General features: G+C 38.3%; 1 protein-coding gene across 6 annotated transcripts in view; it reads left to right on the forward strand.

Annotated features, from left to right (window-relative positions):
- Positions 1 to 22,269, forward strand: part of GRB14 (growth factor receptor bound protein 14) — a 113,835-nt gene that overhangs the window by 44,714 nt on the left and 46,852 nt on the right. The window contains exons 1-2 of one of the 6 annotated variants that reach the window (XM_081814293.1): positions 7,776 to 8,005; positions 11,244 to 11,287. The exons of 3 other annotated variants lie outside the window; for them this stretch is intronic. In XM_081814293.1, coding sequence (XP_081670419.1) covers positions 7,912 to 8,005; positions 11,244 to 11,287 — 138 coding nt within the window. In that variant the 5' untranslated portion in view covers positions 7,776 to 7,911. Of the gene's footprint in view, positions 1 to 7,775; positions 8,006 to 11,243; positions 11,288 to 22,269 lie in introns of those variants that run through there. 2 more of the 6 variants (XM_081814294.1, XM_081814295.1) reach the window with 2 other exon arrangements.

Genomic DNA, 22,269 nt, shown 5'->3' on the forward strand with positions numbered 1-22,269 from the left:
CAAGAGAGTCAAGGTACAAGTACTAAATTAAGAAGCCTTTTCATTTTTGTGTTTGAATTTGGTTTTTCAGTCTCTCTTTCTTCTGTGTTAATGGAAATGGGAAATTGTGAAGTTTTCTTAATATAATGACTTCCTACTGCTACAGGGGTGTGATGTCCCTGCAAAGATGGATTTCAGACTTCCTTGGGTTTTTATTATTTTTTTCTCTGCCTTTTTATTTTATTTTATTTTTTAAATATTTTATTTATGTGAGAGAGAGTGAGAGAGAGTGAGAGAGAGCACGAGAGGGGGAAGGGTCCGAGGGAGAAGCAGACTCCCTGATGTGGGGCTCCATCCCAGGACCCTGTGATCTTGACCTGAGCCGAAGACAGACGCTTAACTGATGAGCCACCCAGGTGCCCCTTCTCTGCCTTTTTTAAAAAAAATCTTTATTTATTTGTTTTTTAAGTGATTTCTATGCCCAACATGGGGCTCAAACTCATGACCCCAAGATCAAGAGTTGCACACTCTACTGACTGAGCCTGCCAAGTGCCCCTGGTTTTTATTATTTTTTTGAGGATTTTTGTGCTTACATTCTTGGAGGATATTAATGAGAAATAGGATTATATTTTGATACCAGTCTGGTTCTGAAGTTTTAGGAATTTTATCTTTTCTCTTTGAAGTTGTCCCATTTGCCACTATTTGTCTAGCATGATTCCTTTTTCATTCAAATTACTTAGCCATCTGTGGGCCTTTTTAGTCTATGGTTTATAACTTTCATTAGCTCATGGATCTTCTCTTCTGCCTTTTCTTTCTTATTTCTTTTATTTTTTCACTCTTTCCGTGACTCATATTTTTTTTTTTTAAAGATTTTATTTATTTATTTGAGAGAGAATGAGATAGAGAAAGAGAGCATGAGAGGGGGGAGGGTGAGAGGGAGAAGCAGACTCCCTGCTGAGCAGGGAGCCCGATGCGGGACTCGATCCCGGGACTCCAGGATCATGACCTGAGCCGAAGGCAGTCGCTTAACCAACTGAGCCACCCAGGCGCCCCGTGACTCATATTTTATGTGTTGATCTTTCTGGATTGTTCCTCCATGTTTTTTTTTTTTTTCTTCCCTTTTTTTCCCATTTCTTTGACCTTTACATTATGGGAGACTTTCTCTCATTTTTATCTTCCATACCACTTATTAGCTTTTAGTTTTATTATAATAATATATTATTATATTTCCATACATTTATAATATCCAAGAATGGTATGTGGTTCTTTGATCGCTCCTGTTACACGGCATTCTGTTTCAGCACTGCTTAGCACCTTGAATCTTCACCTGATCCGAGGGGTCCAATTAGACATTTTTTTTTTTTAATATTTTATTTATTTGACAGAGAGAGACACAGAGAGGGAACACAAGCAGGGGGAGTGGGAGAGGGAGAAGCAGGCTTCCCGCGGAGCAGGGAGCCCGAAGTAGGGCTCCATCCCAGGACCCTGGGATCATGACCTGAGTCGAAGGCAGATGCTTAACGACTGAGCCACCGAGGCGCCCGCAATTAGACATTTTAATATTCTAATTTTCTTCTGAATTATCTCCGATATTTTGGGAGGGGGCTTATTTTTTGTTCATATTTGTATCCTTTTCCCTGTTGTTTGTTTTCTTCAAATGTTTAATAATCCTTGGCTGTCTGTTTATGTGGAAGTAGTTATTTAGATTTGTTTCCCCTGTTTTTGGTCTTTTTGGGGAAATTTTGGGTTGCCTCAGCTTCTGCATTCCTTTACTCTTAAGGAATGGTATTTCTAATGAGCTTCTATTTTTTTTAAACATACTCTAAACTTACTTTCTTTTTTTTTTTTTTTAAGATTTTATTTTATTTATTTGAGACAGAGAGAATGAGAGACAGAGAGCATGAGAGGGAAGAGGGTCAGAGGGAGAAGCAGACTCCCTGCCGAGCAGGGAGCCCGATGCGGGACTCGATCCCGGGACTCCAGGATCATGACCTGAGCCGAAGGCAGTCGCTTAACCAACTGAGCCACCCAGGCACCCTAAACTTACTTTCTTTTAATCTATTGATACCATCATTCCTCTTATACATAAATTCCTGCTATAATCGCATGTACTCTTATCAGTCTAATCCCAATGACTTTCTAGCTTCTAGAAATTATTTTAGTGCATGGTCAACTGAAGTATCTTTCTTATATCCCAGCACAGTTAAAAAAAGAGAAAGGATTTCTTCTTTCTTACCAAGGAAATTACTTCTTTTTTTCCGGCTCCTCTTTCTCCTTGTTGTTGTCAATTTAAGGTTTTGGGAGCATGAAGAAAGGTAGGTGCTTGTTTTCTGTCTGTTCTGTTGATCTTATCTCTCCAAAATTTCAGAGACTATTTTTCTTAAGAAAACCTTAAAGTATATGAAATATGAAGAGTGTAAGCAAGGTGTTTATCTTTTTATAGCCTATACTTCTATAACTTATGTTGTAAGCTCATATATAGGAAACAATGACTTTTGTATGTATTTGGCCACTTGATCCTGCTGTTTCTGTCTCCTGGTTATCTTTGAAATCTTGACTTCTTTCTGATCTGGTAATTTCCATTTCTTTCTTGGACTCATTGAGGTCTTTCTGTTTTCCTTTCTTCTAGTTACCACTCTCAGAAACAACACACTTCATCTTCCACACTGAGATAAAATTCACATCTTATCAAATATTGCTCCCTTCGAGGATGAGAGTCAAACTGCTCAGTGTGACAGAATGACCATTCTTGCCTAACTCTTTCCTCCATGTTTTCCCAGATTCATCTTTGTATATGTTTTCTTTACCTGGAAATGCCTTCATTCTTTTTTTTTTTTTTTTAAGATTCATTTATTTATTTTAGAGAGAGCAAGAGAGAGAGAGTGAGAGCATGTGCACAGCAGGGGAGGCAGGGGCAGGGGGAGAGAATCTCAAGCAGACTCCCTGCTGAGTGCTGAGCCCGATGTGGGGCTCGATCTCATGACCCTCTAAGCTGAAATCAAGAGTCGGACACATAACCAACTGAGCCACGCCGGGCGCCTGGAATTATCTTCATTCTTGAATCTTTTTTTCACTTAGGGAACTTGTATGCTCTCTCATGGTGAAGTTAGCTCTTTTACTTTTATCCTTCCAGCACTTTATTTATGCTGATTTACAGAACTTAACACTTTGTCATAATTATTTTTAAGGGTCCATCTGCCCTCCTGTAGATAGTAGTTCCTTGGTAGGCAGGCATAATGTGCCTAGAAAACTATGTCAGGTGTAGAATACATAAACACTTTCAAATACTTGAATGAACTGTGGATTGGTAATATTTATCATCAGTAGGGCTTATAAGTCATTCAGTAATTTCTTTGAAAGAAGAAATTTTCTATTAGACTTTGAATCGCTATAAAAAAAACAAAACAACATAGCCATTCCTGACAGAAGGAAATAGCTGTCAGAGTGGAGGGGGGAAATAGAATAGAGGTAGATCAGTTCAGGCTCATCAAGTGAGACGCCTGATGCCATGTCACATACATAGGGAAGCGAAGCACCTTAGTGTGAGCTGGTAGAACTAGATGTACTGAGTTTATGTCTAAAGATCTAGACATTTAATTGCTATAATAAAATATTTTAAGATTTTTCTGAAATCAGTGTTCTTAGGACAACAGTTAAATTTGTGTTTACATTACTGACCACTAGTAGAACTATGCCAGATGGCAAAAGAATATCCAAATGCTCTTGTGAAGAAGACTTGTGCTTTTGTTCAGCATAAATCTTAAGGCGAGCAATTGTTAAGATGAGAAAGGAGGCTTGTCCGCTATGTAACCGGAGCGACTCGTCTTTCCACAATGACTGTGAGTGAACATAATGCCTACTGTGTACAGAAAGCACTCTGCTAGGTATTCTGGGAGCACAAGAGGAAATAAGAGACCTGGTCCCACCCTTAAGGACTGTATTTTCATTAGGCAGAAAACTAGGGCCTATGGAAGGATTTATTAGTTATCAAAACAATGTATTAATATGTACGGAGCAAGACATGAGCAAGGGAAAATTTAAATTTGAAAAATGTGCAAAATAAAGAATGGTATAATCTAGATGGAGGAATGACTTCCTTCTCCACCTGTCAATTCGAAGGTAGACTTGTGCCCACCCCCCACCCCCCCACCAAAAAAGAGCGATGTTTGAAGGAAGCATGATCAATGACACTTTCAGAAGAGATGTGCCTTGTTTTGGGCCTTGAAAGATTGGTGGGGTTTAGTGAATGAACATTAGAAACAGAGAGGTGGACATATGGAATGTGCCTTTGAGAACCATGAGAAGCTTTTGTTGATGTTGAGTGGGGGAAGAGGTTTGAAAGGCAGGCTTGGAACCCAGAGGTTGGTGGGTGCCTATGTAACATTGTCTTCTGCTTGGATCCTACCTTGTACACTACTTTGACTAATTGTTTACATGTCTTCATGGGTCAGCTCCTTTGGCAAATAGGAATCAGGAGCTATCAACTTTGAATTCCTTTCAGCAAATAGCATAGGACTTTATACATAGTAGGGCCCTCAGTACATATTTATTAAATTAGGAGAACTAACAAATGCTTAGTTACATCAGAAACAGCACCGTATGATGACATTTTATGCTAATATTATATCAAATTATATAGTACAGTGTGGGAGACAATATTGTAGAGTAGAATAGTGGGGTGTTGTGGAGGGGGCCGAATCTGGTTTTCACCATGGCTCATTGACTTATGTACTTTGTGAACCCGGGCAGGTTCTTTTGCAATATGTACTTATATCTGAGACCATTTCTCAGCTGCCTGTTCTTCTGGCCTTTGTTCCCTCATCTACTGAAGAGCTAGTGCTTCCCTCATAGTGTTATAAGGATTCAATGAAAACTAGCTCAGTGCCTGGCTCATAGTGGATGCTCATATAACTATTATTAATAATCATAGTAATGGTTTATTTTTTGTTATTCTTAATTCACATTGAAACCTTGATATGCGTGTTTTGAGTGGCAAATGCACCCTTTAGATCAAAGTATTGAGCAAGAACCAAAATAATGTACAATGCTATCCTACATATTTCATTGTCGAACCTGCTGAATTAAGCTCAAAGCCTTGTTTTATCAAATTTCAGTTTTGGAAATAACGACCTGTGACACCGTCTAAGGAGAACGCATCGTAGGCCCCATCCTTTGCAGCAGCAGGGTTTTTCAGCCCCTGCTTTGGTCCCTTCCAGGCCCTATAAAACTTGATTTCCTTGACCCTCATAGCAGTTCAAAAATTGTTGGCTGTGGCTCTTTATCCTCATTTTGCAGAAGCTGAAGAAATTAAGGATCAGGTGACAAGGTTAGTGAGTGTGAAAGTCATTTATAATAATGGTAAAAAAAAGCATAGGCTAAAGTTAAATTTTGAATCAGTGTCTACAATAAGTGGGAGGTAAGATAAAGCAGTCAATATGAACACTTGGAAAGATCACTGAAAAATGAGCCTCTGCCTGTCATAAGCGTGAATGTCATCTCATTAGTCTTTCAGCCTATTGACTAGGAAAAGTGTATGCAAGTCTCATTTTTCAAAGACGATGACCTTTTTGGCAACATAGAGTCACAAAATGCCACATTTTGCTCTTCATGGTTTTCACTGAAAATTTATAAACTTCAATTTTCAAGTGTTCCAAAGAGATGACCTATCACACTAGTTGTCTGTCAAGTGTTTTTTAAAGCCCTTATGGGGCAGGTATATTGCACTGTAATAAATATAGACCCTGGACATCATTTTGACTTGAAGGATTCATTTTAGTGTGTAAAAAACTCTATAGTGTGAAGTAAAACAGAGTCTTTGACTTCCTAGTTGCCTAGACCTCAAAATGTGGAATCAGGTTTGGGAACCTCACTTATCTCCCTTATCAGGCATCAAGTTCTGCATAGTCTTTTCTCCTAATCACTTGTCAAAGAAAATCTCATTTCCTCCTTGAAGTGGTGATCTCACCTATGATGTGTAATTTCTTCTACTTTTGTGCATCCCTGGTACTTGAAGTTTAATCACTATTAGACTCACCTAGCCCACTGTTGAGTGTGATTTTTTAAAATTAAAAATGAATTCTCTCTATTCCACTTTGAGACAGTGACCATATCTTATTCAACAGTATGTTCCTATCACCGAACACACCGCCTCACACATAGTGGGGACTTTGACTCATTATTTAGTGAAATGAATTGCTTTGATTATGGTGGAACCCCTTTCTTGAGACCAGAGATAACACTTATTTGTAATGTCCAAAGACTAAATTGAGAAAAGAAGGAAGAAAAAGCCAAATATTGCAGATAATAATCTCGAAATGATGTAGTTACTGTGGGCTTTGTTATTGTTGGTCTGCCAAAAGAGTGACTTAAGGTTAACCAGAATCTTCCACTTTACAAATGGTAATTCCCTTCCCAGTACTAGTAGGTTTTTATTGATAATTTTATTTTAGAAGGCCACGATAAACCTAATTGGATAAGGATCAAATGAATACCCCGAAACCAGATCCATCTGTGACTTTTTATATTAAGTGAATTTCCCCCCCTAGGTACCACTGTGAGGGATCTATGCAGGTTTTGAAATTCAAAGTAGGGAACTCTATAGAGTTTGTAGTGTCTCTTTTCCTTTTGAAGAATATGAGATCATCATGCATATAAAACACACCCAAAAGCATCAAGTGTACAGCAGTTAAGCAAACCCTGCTTAGTAGCAGTCTAGATAATGAAATGGAAAGTTTGTGTCTGAGTTGCCTAGAATCTTCCATTTTGCCCTGTTACTACAACTACCTTGTAAGCTAGAAATTACAAGGAGTTTCCCTTGTACTGACTGCAGTGGGTCATTCCATGTGACGCGGTTGAAGAGCACAGAGTAGACTCTTGTGATGTCATCAGTTCAGCAGGGATCTTACCATCATAATAACTCAGATTAGTTTTAATACTACAATAATTTTTGTCATGTTGAGTGTTTCTTTTGCTCTTTATTTAGACACATTGAAATTTTGAAAACTTTCTTGTTAGCCACCAGTGGTTTTAGTTGTGACCCTCCTCCAATCCCCCCAAAATATTAGAATACAGTTTTCAGTTATTAGAAGAATAAAGACAAAATGGTTGTTAAAATTTTGTGTCTGCATTGAGCAATGATTATTGTCTAAATGCTTTTAATTGAGTGAAAGATGCTGAGTTACAGAGATCTGTGCTTTTTAAAAACTGATAAGCATTTGAAATTCATATATTGTGGTTTAATGCCCCCTTTATATTTAACATTATTATTTTGAGGTTGATTGTTAAGGTAATATTTAACAGAAATACTTAAGCGTGTAACCTTAAGGATAGCTTAAAGGTCCATAATACAAAAATTTTAGCTGTTTAAGAAATGAAATGTATCAATGAATATTAAAATTTTTTTATTATAATGCATAAATTAATACTTTGAGACCAATTCTAACCTCAGGATTATTTTTTGCACCTTATATAATATGTTCTAATCAACCCATTTATCAAATTTATGAGTTGCATAAGTAAATTTAGCTCATCTGCATATTTATGTACTTTAAATAGATCCGTGTAAACAGTTTCTTATCTGCCATATGTTGAAATGTTTTAGTAAACTGAAGACATAGCTGCTTAGTCAACAAAGATGGCATTAAATTGCACTGTTTTGGAAAAAAAGTTAAGTGAACTAGATGCCTGTTAATCTGGTTCTTTAAATATCATAAACAAAAGTATCAGAATGTGTTTCCAAGGACAAAGGCAGAGTTTTCCCAGCTTTGATTGGTCGCTGCCTTGTCCTGTCCCACAGCCATCCTTAATTGGCTTTGGGTAGATTGGAATCACATAAGCAGAGTGACATTTATTACTTTCCTAGTTTCTTTGCACTGAGCCCTGAGATTCCCAAGGAGTAACTGTAAAAGATTTCTTTCATTTTGTCCATGATCTATGAGAGGGGATCCTTCTACGAAGAGCAGGCATGAGTCTGAGTGCGAGAAGAGTCACTCTGCCGACAATAACGCCAATAGTCCTACAGAAAAGGGTATGTGACTTCTTTTGCCTTTTTCTTTCCTTTTTCTTGCTGTTTTTCTTTCTTCCTGTTACTGTGTGTTTATTAATATGTTGGAAACTTTAGTTACATATCCTGAGAGAGACTGTCATTCATTGAGGCTAGAGGTAATTAAAGGGTATATTAGTGAAATTAGACAAAGGGGGAAAATGCCGTGCTAGAATAACCCTGTCGTAAAAAAGCTCCACGTAAAAGCAGTTTGGTCTCGATTTCAGGGCATTGTGATTTAGAGAGTATATTGAAGCTTTTGCTTTTTTTTTTCCCTTCTGTAACTTCAGGCCTCTTTGCCTTAGTTCAATAGGAAATCTGCTAGCTATTATGTTTTATATTTGTTTACTGAGAAGAAGTTTCTTTGTTTCACTATAATTCATAATACATCCATCTTCATTGTTGAATGGACTATATAATTGTTTTTCTGTTTAAACATATGGCACCAGTTTATTATCCTCTGGTTTCTACCAATTTCTATTGAATTGCTGCCTATTTGCTTAAGAAAAACTTCCCATTATATTCCCTTGTGAAAGAGCTTTCTGTTAATTATTAATGCAATCAATCCTGTGTATGAAAATATTGTATCTATTAGTTTTTTTGTAAAGCTTATTTCCATGTCTTACTTGCAGCATCATATTTTTATAAGGTAATAATAAATACACCATGCAGTGTAGCATTTAAGTAAAACTGAATAAACTAAACTTTTCTTGTAAATACACCAAATAAGAACAATGTCTTGAAATCCTTAAAGAATCAAATCTCTAATATAGAAAAAGAACGCACCAAAACACATCTTTGGCAATATGCTTTCTGAATGGTTTTGGTGACACTAGAAATTGGAGTGTTTATTCCGTACCTGACTTTTAATAGTTAACTGTTAGTTAACTATTAGTGTATTCCCTAAGTCAAAGGTCATGGTTTAATTTGTTTGAAAATGACAAATGTAACAATTAGGGTGTTTTTTAAAAAAAGAAGTATCTCTTTTTTATTGTTTTTAATTTTTAGGTTTACAGTTTATTTTCTTATCCAGTCGACCATTTATTCACTAGGGACATTTTTACTTGGCATTGGAATTGTATATGGTAATTTTGCCAACATTTGTTTTTTATCTTTCTTGATGCCTTTCTCTCATCTTAAGCAAATTTAATTAAAAATATTTTGCTTTGAACTTGAATCTTTATTTTGATTTAGACTAAGCATTAATAATGACCGTAGAGATTCCCTGACTCACTGGAATGTGAAAAGGTATACTAATATGTATCAAATGTGTGTTCTTAGGTTTGAGTTCTTCTTTATGCAATTAATATTGCACTTTAGAATAACCAAGAAGCTTTCATCATGTCCTTTCGGATGACATGTAGGTGTGGTAGGAAGCATAGCATCTGGACTCTCTGTTTACTAGCTGTATGACCTTGGGCAAGTCACTTAAACTTGCGGTCATTACTTCCTCACCTGTAACATGAGAGCTGAGAGATTTTCATTAAATGCTTTCTGCAGTCTTATTGGTGTCTATAATTCTGTGACTCAAATAATATATTTTGTATTTTCATAGTTAAAATATTTAGACCATTTCTTATTAGAGTGTAAAACATTAGGAAGAGATGCTGTCGTTTTCAAGGACTTTGAGCACTTAGTCCAGGGGCAGTTGGTGTGAGTGAAACTCAGCTAGAAAATCCAGCACTGACTGGTAAGTAGCAGAATAAGAATACTCTGGAAAGCTGTGATTATAATTGATGTTAAATCTGAGCTGCTGATGGTCACGTCATTGTGATTTCTCTTGGTCTTTTATAATAAGCTGCTTGTCAGGTTTTTACTGTAATAATTACGTAAGTCAAAATTCCCTGTGCCCAGCTCCATGCTATTGCTTTCCAGTGAGTACACATATTAAATTTCCATATAATTTAGGACATCACCATTTAGTGAAAGTACTTACACTGTTTCTTTCTCCTGGCATTTTAACCCCCAAAGGACCCCTTATCTAGAAGACTATTCTGAAAATCTTAATATCTCTTATTTTAGGAATTGGGCATGTTTCTGACTAAAAAACATCCATCTGCTCTGGTCACACCATGACTTTTTTTTTTTTCTAAGATAGAAAATTATTCCATACTTGTAATTATCTTGTCATTTTCTATATGCACCATAATTTAAGATGATCTGACAAATTAGTACAAGCATCTCTTGGAGTATTTCGGGGGCAGCTTCTCATTTTCCCAAGAAGGCAGCCAGTGCTTTTCCATAAGTTTGGCATAAACTTTGCTCATCCTGAATGAGTGGCTCTTGAAAAATAATTTGCCAGCTGGAATCCTAATCATTTGAAAGGCTGAGGGCATTTCTGAAAATGCTTAATAGCACTAGGGAGTAATTTTCTTATCACCCTATGTATCTGATCTGAATGGCCATGAGATTCTCCTGAGAGTGGGGCTAGGAACTTGAACTTTAAACATGGCTCCTTAACACAGTATGGGTCTTTTTTGTAGAAGATCAAATACACTTTGATCTTTGAGGAACAGAGACTTTTGGTAGATTCTCTATCAAAGTTTTAGAAAAAAATTTTTGGTCTCCTCCAATTCTGTTAGAGTTCGATTTCCTTGATTCTGGTTAATCATGGTTCTAGCAAAGATTTCATCATATCAGACATGGTTACATCCTCACCAAATGCCCTGAATGAGTCTTTTACCTCATAGCATTTTTCTCAGATAACTACTCGGTTTTATCTTTTTTTTTTTTTTTTTAATGAGAGAAGTCTGAGTCTCTTGGGTGTTGACTTATGCAAGGTCACCCAGAAGGTCACTGGAAAGCTAGAAATAGAATCTAGGTCTTGTGACTTCAAGTGTGTTTCTCCTAGATATGTGTTACCTCCTGAAATTAATATGTTAATGACATTGCCTTATGGGATGTTTAATTGCCATTCAACTTCTAGTCTGGAATTAGCTTAGGCAAATCCTTTCATCTCCCTCTGCACCTCCACCAACTCCCATATGTTCTAGTGTAGAAAACATTTTATTCAGAAAGCAATTGTAAGCGGCAAAGTGTGTGTGTGTATGTGTGTGTGTGGAGAGAGAGAGAGAAAGAGAGAGAGAAAGAGAATTTATACCCAGCAGTCTAGATTGGTACATTATATCAAGAAACTATTTTAAGGTCCCAGAGAATTAACAAAAGATTCAAGGATTGTAAAGTATACATTAAGTATAATATAAAATTCATATTCTTTTTATAGAAAGCCTCCAAGATCAGAAGGCCAGATGTCCATATTCTGATTCTGTGAGTAGGCATGTTTCATGCCTCTATCAGATTTACATTGTTTTGCAAATTATGTTTACAAGCATTTCTGCATTTTTTATCCATACTACAATTAAGAGAGATATTCATAAGCACACATGATCCTGAAGCATCTTCTGAAATCTCAGGGAGAAAAAGGGATAACTTCTTGAATACATTTTCCTTAAGATTTGAATCCTTTTGAAAATCTGAAATTCATGAGTTGTATATGGAGCAATGCCATTTATCAGAAGATTCAATTCTCTGTCTATATGAGAGAATAGTTTATGTTATATTCATTTCCTTCCTCATACAGTTAGAATCATTGCTATGACTTTCTAAAAATAATTTTGTAAAGAATGAAAGAATACAGATTATCATATCACTATTTTGCCCAGAAACTTTTCAATTTATATAAAATCAGCCCAAATGGTTGTATTGCCTGTGCCTTAGGGCCTGTGTGCCCAGTGGCTTCCCCAGCCTCGTGTGGAGCCTCCGCTGAGTACGTGGCTTTCTTCCTTGTGCTCGAAACACTGTTTGATATTTGTCCCTCTGTACTTCTGCCCCCGGTTTTATGCTCCATGGCCTGTAGACAACTCCGGGATTCAGTCTGCTTTTCAAGACTTTCTCAGCACATCTTTCTTAGTGGTGTCTTGATTCAGTACCCGTGGACATGCCTTAATTCCCAATTTCCTAATTCAGTAGGTACTGCCATGTGACAGCAGTTTTATTATTTATTTATTTGACAGAGAGAGAGACAGCGAGAGAGGGAACACAAGCAGGGGGAGTGGGAGAGGGAGAAGCAGGCCTCCGGCCGAGCAGGGAGCCCAATGCGGGGGCTCGATCCCAGGACCCCGGGATCCTGATCAGAGCCCAAGGCAGACGCTTAATGACTGAGCCACCCAGGCGCCCCTCACAGCAGTTTTATGATTACCTTTTCCGATAACTGAAGTCTTACTAGCCTTCATAGTTGTGGGATAATAAATATGCTTTCTGGTGACTCAGATTTGACTTCTGGCTTTGCTATGTGTCTGGTTTTGTTTTGTTTTTGTTTTTTATAAATCCTGTACTATTTGGTTTTCAAAATGTGACTTTTTTTGTCTTACATCCAGATTTTAAAAATTTAAGGTATTGTTTAAATAAAGTGCTTTGTCAGTTACGAGCTGAATTTTTATTTCATGTACCCAGAAAACTGAAATGACAGCACATTAAACAGGGAGACTTATTTTTCTTTCACTTTACAAGAAGACTCCGTCCAAAGCTAATGTAGCAGCCCGACAGTGTCCTGAGGCAACCAAGCTCCTTCTTGCTTTCTGTTGTATCTTCCTGAGTGTGGGTCTCTTTTCCTTTTATGGAAAGATAAATGCAAATCTCCAGTCATCCTGTTCACATTCCTGGCATACAAAATGGGAAGCACCAAGGGCATGCCGGCTCGCTCTATCAGATGTTAACATGGCACCCTGAGGTAACTAGGAGCTTTTGCTTACATTTTACTGGCTGGGATTCTGTCACGTGGCCAAACCTGATGACAGGGGAAGCCAGGAAATGTAGGCCTTGAGCTCCACATTCTGCCCTTTTCATCAGAGTCAGGACTCATCAGGAAGGGAGAGGGGAACATGGGTTCCTGGTGGGCAGCTCTCTATCCCCCAAGTGCCTCCAACATATTAGGCGTTCAGTAAATATTTGTCCCTTGGATTTTTATTATTGTGTTTCCAGATATACAATATGTTTGTGCTTTTTGGACAAATGTATTCTGATACTTGTATGGGGATAGTAGAAGGTATAGCAAGTGGGGAGAGAGTAGATTTCCTGAGGAGGGGAGGGTAATGGAGAACCACAGATGGCTGGCTGGCTTGGGAGGGGGTTGTGATGTGGTAATGAGTATGATTATTGCTCTTTACCTGGAGTTCTCATTCTTGCTAAACCTTGATCTTTCTTCTGTCCTTTTAATTGTTTACAGGGTAACTTTGCTGCATATCCATCTAGGAAGGGTACCACACGGACAAATGGATTTTGTGTTTTCACAAAAAGTTTCTTTTCCTGAGAAGTGAGTTTTTAGGAAGTGTGATACAGTAAAGATTGTGTGTTTTAGAGCCAGAAAGCTCTGAGTTTGAGCTCAGCTCTGTCACTGACCAGGGGTGTGACTTTGGGTGCCTTCTTTTAAACATTTCTGAAAGTCAGTTTCTCTGTTCTGGGGATAATGATGCTTCCTCACAGAACAGTTGTGAAGATTAAATAGGATGAGTATTTAGAAGTACTTGACACATAGTAGAAGATCAACAAATGCGAGTTCCTTCCCTCCCCCATCTATGAAATGGCATGTTTTACTAGTTTCATAAACAGTTTAAAATCTCCCTATTACTATGAATTTAAATTTTTTTGTGTGCCCTGTCCTATTGAGGTAGTTACCTAAAAATTCCCTTGTAACAAATAAATCAAACAAAAAGTAGTTGTCCTTGATATAATGCAGCCAGGGAGAGAAAGACCGTGTACCTTTCATGTGCTGGTTCCCTCAACTCCTTTTCTGTAACTTTAGGGGGGCTCTAATTGAATTTAAAAAAATTAATTTGACTATTAAATGCTGGTGAATTTTTAAAAAAAATCTGGGAACAGATTTAATTATAGTAAGATAGTTTAGCTTATTTGTCTTTTCACTGTCCTGGGAAGAACCAGGCAGGGTTCTGTATTTGAAAGAGGTAAAGTTGTGCCTAATATGAAGACATCGTTTCGGTAGACAAAGGTGACATTACTGGAATGTTAACTGTATGATGGCAGGGACTGTGTCACTTGATCATCTCTGGACTCAAGTGCCCAACATAGGGAAGGTACAAAGTTGGTATATAATTACTATTAGTTGATACATTTGTTGCATACATTGTTGTTGCATTCGCTTCATTCTCCCTGCATTTCACAGCTGTGGTGAAAAGGCATACACTCAGGGTCCACCTCAGCTAGTCCACCCTGCCTCTTCATGACCTTTATCCAGCTCCAGCTTGCTGCTGTGGACAGCTTGGTACACTCACTGCCCGTGACACACACCTATAAAATAAAAACAGCTCTAATGTGTTCAGCACTGATGACACATTCTCTTTAGTCCTCATAAGAACCCAAACCCAGTTTGGGATGAGGAATGGGAAGGTTGGGGTGGTGGTGGCGGGGGAGAGGTTAAGTGTCCTGCCCAAAGCACATGTCTGGTCAGTGTCCGGGCAGGACTGAGCACCGGGTCAGCCCCATGCCTGCCAGAGGCTGCCTCTCCCAGCCTCATGGGCGTGCCTGCTGCAGAGCCGTCTGCATTCACCACTCCGTGCACTCTGCCCTCTCCTCAGTCCTCTCGTTGGACCAGTCCCACCTTCCTGCATCTCTCTTTCCCTCTTGTCATTTTTCCTTGTTGTGCACTCAATCTTGCCTCAAAGATGTAGTGACTAAACCATATGTCGGAGTTCCTTAGAGCTCAGCGGGACTGTAGGAGTCTCTTGAGACTTACTAAATGCCTTATTTGCTTTCAAAAATTTATAGTAAAAATCACATATATTAATGGAGTCCTATGAGTTTGCCAGCTATTTGCCCGTTCTGTAGAATGAGGAATCTAGGACTTATCACTGGTCTGGTGGCTTAGGATCTGATCACAGAGCCGACTCCAAAGTCCACCATCACCATGAGCACCTGGGATAAAACTCTATGTGAATGGGGGCCATAACTTGTTTTTTTGTTGTTGTTGTTTTGTTTTCTTTAAAGACTTTATTTATTTATTTATTTATTTATTTATTTATTTATTTATTTGTCAGAGAGAGGCAGGCAGAGGGAGAAGCAGGCTCCCCACTGAGCAGGGAACCCGATGTGGGACTCGATCCCAGGACCCTGGGATCATGACCTGAGCCAAAGGCAGATGCTTAACCGACTGAGCCACCCAGGCGTCCCAACTCATGTCGTTTTGTAAACCACGATGCCTGGTCCGCATTTGGCAATGAAAGCAGATTAAAAATCGTCGGGCTGATCAACAGTCTCACTCTTGCTTGGGGGCAGTCTCAGGGCTGGCTCTCCTGGCCGTGCCCCAGGACCCCAAGTCAAATCTAGAAAATAGCAATCTCTTTTTGGCAGAAGAAAGAAGAAAGACATTTGGTAATTTCAGATATTAAACCCTCTGAGAGGGTAGGGTAAAGATTTTCTACCCCTGGAAGATAGAAACAAATAATACTTGCTCTTCAGACAGTTCCTAAAGAGGAATTCGAAAATCATTTTTGGCACACATACCATTGTCAGAAAGTGAGTATAAATGCGTCCTAATCAGCATGCGTGTTTGGACATATACATCAATTGTGTTTGTGAAAATATCAAGAATTTTATTTTATAGTTTCAGAAGTCAAATTCGTTTGGGTAGTTCTATCAAGATTCAAAGAATTATTTTGACATCATCTTTCTAAAATACTAGGGAGAAACTCCAGCTTGAGTTCTAGGAAAGGTTGTTACTGAGGTGACTTTATATACAGTGTATGTGTATAGTATATATATACATATATATATGTGTATATATATACTATACATATTTATATGTGCATATATATATAGCCAAAAAAAATCCTTATTGAAGATGTACACATGGTTTATCTGAAACATTCAAATTAAGAATATTTTAAAATGGCTTTAAACTTTTTAAAACTCTTGTAATTATAATAGGACGTCCATAGGGTTAACAATGTTAAAGTTGTAGTTTTCAAAACATCCTGTTTTCTCTGTTTGTGCTCACTGAGAAGTAAAGACTCCCTCTGCTGGCTGTTTCAGAACATGCAGTTTTTCGGGCAAGTTAATGCTGCAAAAAGTGAAACCCAAAGAACAACCTGTTTTGACATTTAAAAAGCTGGGTGCCTGGGGACATATGTGCATTTCTATGCTGTGGTTTTTAGTTATCTAATACTTTTATCTGGGATGCCATATAGAAGCAGCAGCTTACAGCAGCATGAACGTTGGAGGAACAGAGTGGCAGGAACAGGGTCAGGGAGGGGCCCGGAGACAGATTCCCTGGCTGGCTCTGCCAGGGAATAGTTGGGCATCCCCAAGCAAGTCAGACCCTCCTCAGAAGTGGCTTCTTTGTTTGTGAGATGAGAGGATTTCAGTGGATGTTCTCCAAGAGTCCTTTTGACCTTTACTGTTTTGTGTTTCGAACAGTATTGATTATATTTCTTTTACAGGAATATGTTCTATATGTGTTTTGCACCAATATAAAATAAATATTTAGAAAAAGGAAGAGAAGGTAAAATGGCCAAAATGGTTATAAATCACTTGCTTCTACTGCTGTCACAGCATGGGAATATTAGGCCTAGAAAGTGATATTTTGTATGCTATTGTAAGTTTATACTGATATATATATATACACATATATAATATATATACACTATTATAATATCTCCCAAATGTCCCAGAAACACTGAACACAGCATATTTCATTAATCCTATGGTACCTTAAATTACAAGAAGTATCATTATTTTATGTTTCCAATTATATCGATCATACCACTGATGGCAAGTTACTTCCAAGTTTCTGAGAAGTTAAATGTGAGGAAACGTGCTTTTAAAAATTAGTAAAATAAGGTAGTTCCTAAAAGTGCTTCACTTGACACCAGGCAGCCCAAGAATTGCAGTAAAATGTCCGATGTGCCCCGGGCACTAATACATACTTTCTTTCCTCTCTTCCTGTTTGCCCCCCTCTCTTCTTAACCCTTCCTCCACCCCTCCCCAACTCGTCCTTCCCACTGTGTGACACCGTTTTTAACTTTTTTTGCTTAGATGTGTCTTATGGGTATTCTGGGAATACACGATTGCTTAAAACCTGAAATGAGATACTGGAATAACATTGTGTCCAACATAAGCATGACCAGTGGTTTTCCGCTTTAAATCTGAATAAGCATGAGCACTTGTGAAGGTTTTTTTTACTTCAAAGATGAATTAGCACTGGCATCGTCACAGGAATTACATGAGTTTTAAAAACACTGAGGCTTCAGAGAACACTCCTGTGATGAAGTCATTGGAAACATGAGTATGGGATTTGGGATTTGACCATCTTTATTCATATTGGATTCAGGTCCTAAAATAACACGTCTATATACATATGTAGATATGTGTGTGCGTGCTTTAGGGTAGCTTTAGACTTCGTTTTTAATGTGTGCCTTCTTTTATAATGAAATTGGAGCTGTTTCTTTTGCCTTTTCCCCCCTGCCACATAACAGAGCATACGGAAAGGGCTCCCAATTTCTTCTTTGCAAAACTGAACCCATACTTGAGTCTTTCTTGCCACCCTGGAGGAAGAAAGGAAGCCCAAGGAAGGAGCAGCCTGTGGGGCTCTTGGCCTGAGAAGGAGAGCAGAAAGGGTCAGGAACAGAGTTGGAGGCTCAAATAAAGTAGAGGGGCATCAAGAGGACTTCCTGCCTGCCCCTTGGCCTGCAGACTGGCTTTCTTCTCTTGGGTGGAAGCCTGACCAGGCCACGATTTGGCAATGTCGCTCTTCCAAGCTGTCAGGTGTGACAGTGCTCAGTCCTCTGCCATCTAGCCATGGGGCATTACCACACTGGGCCCCTTTGGCTCAATGCTGCATAGGAAACAAATTAACACATCCTAAATCTCCATCCTTACATTTTGAATTTATATCCGAACTCCCGGAGGTTCTACATGGATCTCCACTAACACAGGTCCTTCAACTCGATTTGTTTATCTATGTATCCAGGCACGCCCTGTGGTTTTCCTGTTGAGATGAAATGACATACAAATGTAGACACATTCAGAGTTTTTACAGAGATGCTGTGGGGATGATCCAGCTTGGGACCCTGAGGACTGCAGACTAATGGAAAGAGCCTGTCTCAGCCAGTGGTGACGTGATGGACCTGCCTCAGCGAACTCAGAGCCGTCTGCCTCTGATTTTGAATGTGAGAGAAAAATTAGCCTCAGTTTGGTCAATAGGCCATTGTAGGGTAAGCTTTCTGTTACTTACAGAACCTGCTTCCAAATGGTTAGGTCATCATGTGGTTATTTATCATTATTCTCTTACCACTTTGTAATCATATTCTTATAAAATTACCATTTAAAACTTAAGTCTCTGTTTCCAGCCATTGAAGAAAGGCATTCTGTCATTTGTTTATCTAAAAAATGATCCCATCTGTGGTGGCCTCCTCCCTGGTTTGCTTTGATGGAAACCAGTGTCCAGCAGTGCTGGGTGAGGACCCGCCTTCTGCAGGCCTCCTGACCCCTGCGCTTCCTCACCTGCTCCTCATAGCTTAGTCCCTCTGATCTCGGTAAAGTGGTCTGTCGTTGCATGCATGTGTTTTTGCTTCTTCAGCCCTTGGTGTCTTTGCTCATAAATATTTGTCCTGCCCAGATGTCCTCTGACCTTTTTTTTTTTTTTTTTGAATTCTTACAGAATACCAGAATTGAAATGGGCCAGAGAAATCACCTTATCCACCTTTGTTCAGTTCACAGATTTCATGAAAACTTGCCTATGTTTTCTCTTTGGTCTCAATGTATTTTTTCCTCCCTTGGGGGTTTTCAAGCCCTATGAGGTTTCAAAGCTACTGTTTAGGAATCCTTAATGTTGTCTTCTACGGGCCTGTGCATGATGGGCTCATTCATCACTAAAAGAATAGTTTTGGGAATCAGCTGTGTGCCAGGCATCGTGGCAACTGCTGGGGCCACAGTGGGAAGCAGACATTGACGTCATTCCTGCTGTCATGCAGCATTCTGAGCATTGGAGGCTGATGGATAGTCATTTACATAGTTGTGGTCACACATACGTGGGACAAAGGGCCTGGAACTAAACTGGGAGGGTCATTGAAATTTCCCCACAGAAATGATGGTTCATCTGAGGGATGGAAAGTAGAAGGTGGGGGTGGGGGAACAGTGTACAAAGCAGCTCTAGTAGTGTATGCAAAGACCCTGTGTCAGGAAGGAGCATGGCTGTTTCAAGAAACTGAGAAAAAATAGTATGTTCAGAGTTAGAGAATAAGGAAAGGATTACAGGGCATACATTTGACAAGAGCCACAGGATATGGAATAGACCTGTTTGTGCTGGTCAGTTTCTGTAGTTCTGAAATTGGTGGCAGTATCTATTTTGAATTAATATCTTTCTACTTTGAGTTAATATCTCATAACTAATTGAACATGTACTCTTTACGCTCAAGTAAAATGTGTTTTTGAAATATTTTTTAATGGAGAGAATTTAAGATACCCTACAACCTGGTTTCTCTAAACTCTGTACTATTTTGCTCTTAATAAATATTTGACAGCTAGAAAAATAACACAAGGTGGCAATAAAGAAGCAGTAGCTTTCCTTGAGCTGTTAGGGTCTTTTGGAACAAAATTTGTTTTTAAAATATACCATTTTGTTAGAGATTTGGAATAAGTAATAATGAATATATTATTTTCCATTTCCTTCAAGGGAACACACTGAGTTGCTTAATTCAAAATATCTAAGAATGTCTTCTTTTATCTTAGAACACTGCATTCCTTATTTAGAAGAATGTAAAACTCCAGGGCTACTCTGACCTTGATATAAAAATATTTCTCATGATTTAGGTCCATTGCCTATCTGTTGAAAATAATAGGAAAAAAAAAAAACCCGGAAACATTAAAAGACTGCTTTATAATCCTACTGCACTTGGATGGCAAACTTTTAAAGAAATAAGCTTTACTGTAGAAAGCTGTAAAAATAAGCTTTACTTCGGGACCTAGGTGATATCACACCTCTGTGGGCCTTATTTCTTACTTCCTATTAACCATATGTGAACAATATATAATTAATAGATACAATAAATTGATGTTTCTTTTTAGAAGTTATATACTTTTCATCATGGGAAGGCCTTGGTATTTAAATGTGCTGTTTAAATTATTTTAAACTAAATAGTAGTAAATAAAAATCAATGTTTAATTAAATATTAAGTGTAGTATTTAAATGTAGTTAATTTAAAAATTAAATTTAAATTTTCCCAAAGTAGAAACTTTGACACAGAAGATAACCATGTCCCAATGATCTTTTTTCTTCTCTTTTCCTCTTTCTTTCTTTTCCTTCCCCTCCTCCTCCTCATCCTCCTTCTTCTTTTCTTTTAATTTTTCTCATTCTGTGGATTCTTGGTCATGTATGCTTAATCCATGCTCATTTTTTGCCTGCTGAATGATTATTCCTGCTCCCTCCTCCCATCTCTGAAATGACAAAGGATAAGTGGGAGAAAGCTACCCTGTAGCTAATTACTTACCAAGGGGTCCACTGCCCCCCTTTTGCTCTGTGACATTGACCCATGACCGGATGACAACCCTGAGTTTGCTTCACATGTTCCAGGATGAATCCAGGTTGGGAAGGAACTAGCTTGCTCTCCCGTGCCTGTCACATTCCTGGGGGCTGCAGGGAGGAGGAGGAAGGCCGACAGTTTGGCTCTTGCCCAGTGCTTTCCGAAGGCTTTTCGAATAATCTGTTCTGAGAATCAATTTCTGGTGATTGTAGCAGATGAATCCGACGCATGCTTCGGGGGGCAAGGTGATACGTATTGAATTGACTTTCAAATTTGATCTCTTTATTTTTCAGAAATAGCCGTTGTCTTATATTTTAAATATTTTATCTCTTTTAGTCTCAAGGCTTTAGGGACCTCAAGTTTTCTTCTAAAAAGTTAACTATTTCTTGCCACCTCTATATATTTGAACGTTGTTGTGTCTACTGCTTTGAATATGGGTTTTTAATCTCTTGCCTCCACTTTTATGGAGGGCAGTCGAGGGGAATTGAAGTATAAAGTGTATAAACTACCTCGATAAGGATGTCAGCCAAAACAGAGATCATGTTCCACCCACGTTCGAGCACATCCCCTGCAGGGGTTACTGTGTCTGTGTAGTGCATTTGCTCTGCTAGACACCATATGCTCCCAGTGCAGTTTTTGAAGCTGTAAACCCCTCCAAAGGCCAAGGTTGCCCTGACTGTCAGGATTACAGTGACATGGAAGGGTTGCCTAAACACAGCCCGTGTGTACACTGTTGGCTGTCCTTGGGCGCTTTCTCTGTTTATGCTGCGGGGATGTTATGGACAGACCTTATCAGTGTGTGTCTCTCTTGCTGGTCAGGTATCTATTCATTGATGAAACAGAGAAAGTTCCTATTCTTCTTTAGTGTCAGGCAGCATTTCTTCCTACTGGCATATAATTTCAAATGATCAGTTGGTATGAATAATATTTTCCTCCCCCTGTTTTTCGCTTTATAAAGCAAGCTGGGAATTGGGACCACTGAACTGGAAATTATAATATCCCTTTATTAAGTATCATAATTATATGATTTTAAGATCTCTTTTTTACCACTCAGTATGTAGAGGAGACAGGATACCACTATTTTGCTCTAATGATTAAGAACAGCCCTGCTGTTTGTTTGTTTGTTTTACCTAATCACAAAAATTTTTAACTTAGTTTTAATCCATACTAGCCATGGAGGAAATGACTTGACTTCTTTTTTTAAATAAGACGGTTTTGTGTAATACTTTTGGCAAGAGGCATATTCAACTCTCCTAGAGAGTTAAGGCCTAGATGATCTTTCCCCTTTTCATAGATTTTAAGGAGGAAAAAATAGTAAAAAAAAAGAAAGAAAAAAATAGTAATAAAATGAGACTTTTTAACAAGGCACCCCTTTGTAGAATAAGGAATTTTTCACAATTATTGAGTAGATTTGAGAGATGACAGGGATTTACTGCTGTGGAATATCAATTAAAATATAATTTTATCATTCTTAGGTAAATGTGTACTTGGGATAAATGTCAGAATTAAATAAGAGTTTAAGAATACGAGTTTGAAATGGAGCTCAAAAGAAAATATTAAACTTTTCTTTGAGCAGGTGTTATTTATTTTAAAATGAATACATGTACCTATTACAAACATTTGAGTTGGCCTAGCCCTTCTAAATGTATGTGTTTTGATTCTTGGAAACCTGTGTCTTTCAAATTCGCAACAACGTAGTCTAAAGAAAATAATGGCATT

Source organism: Leptonychotes weddellii, chromosome 3, assembly GCF_054177405.1.
Source record: "Leptonychotes weddellii isolate Sample4059 chromosome 3, ASM5417740v2, whole genome shotgun sequence".
Taxonomy (NCBI): Eukaryota; Metazoa; Chordata; class Mammalia; order Carnivora; family Phocidae; genus Leptonychotes; species Leptonychotes weddellii.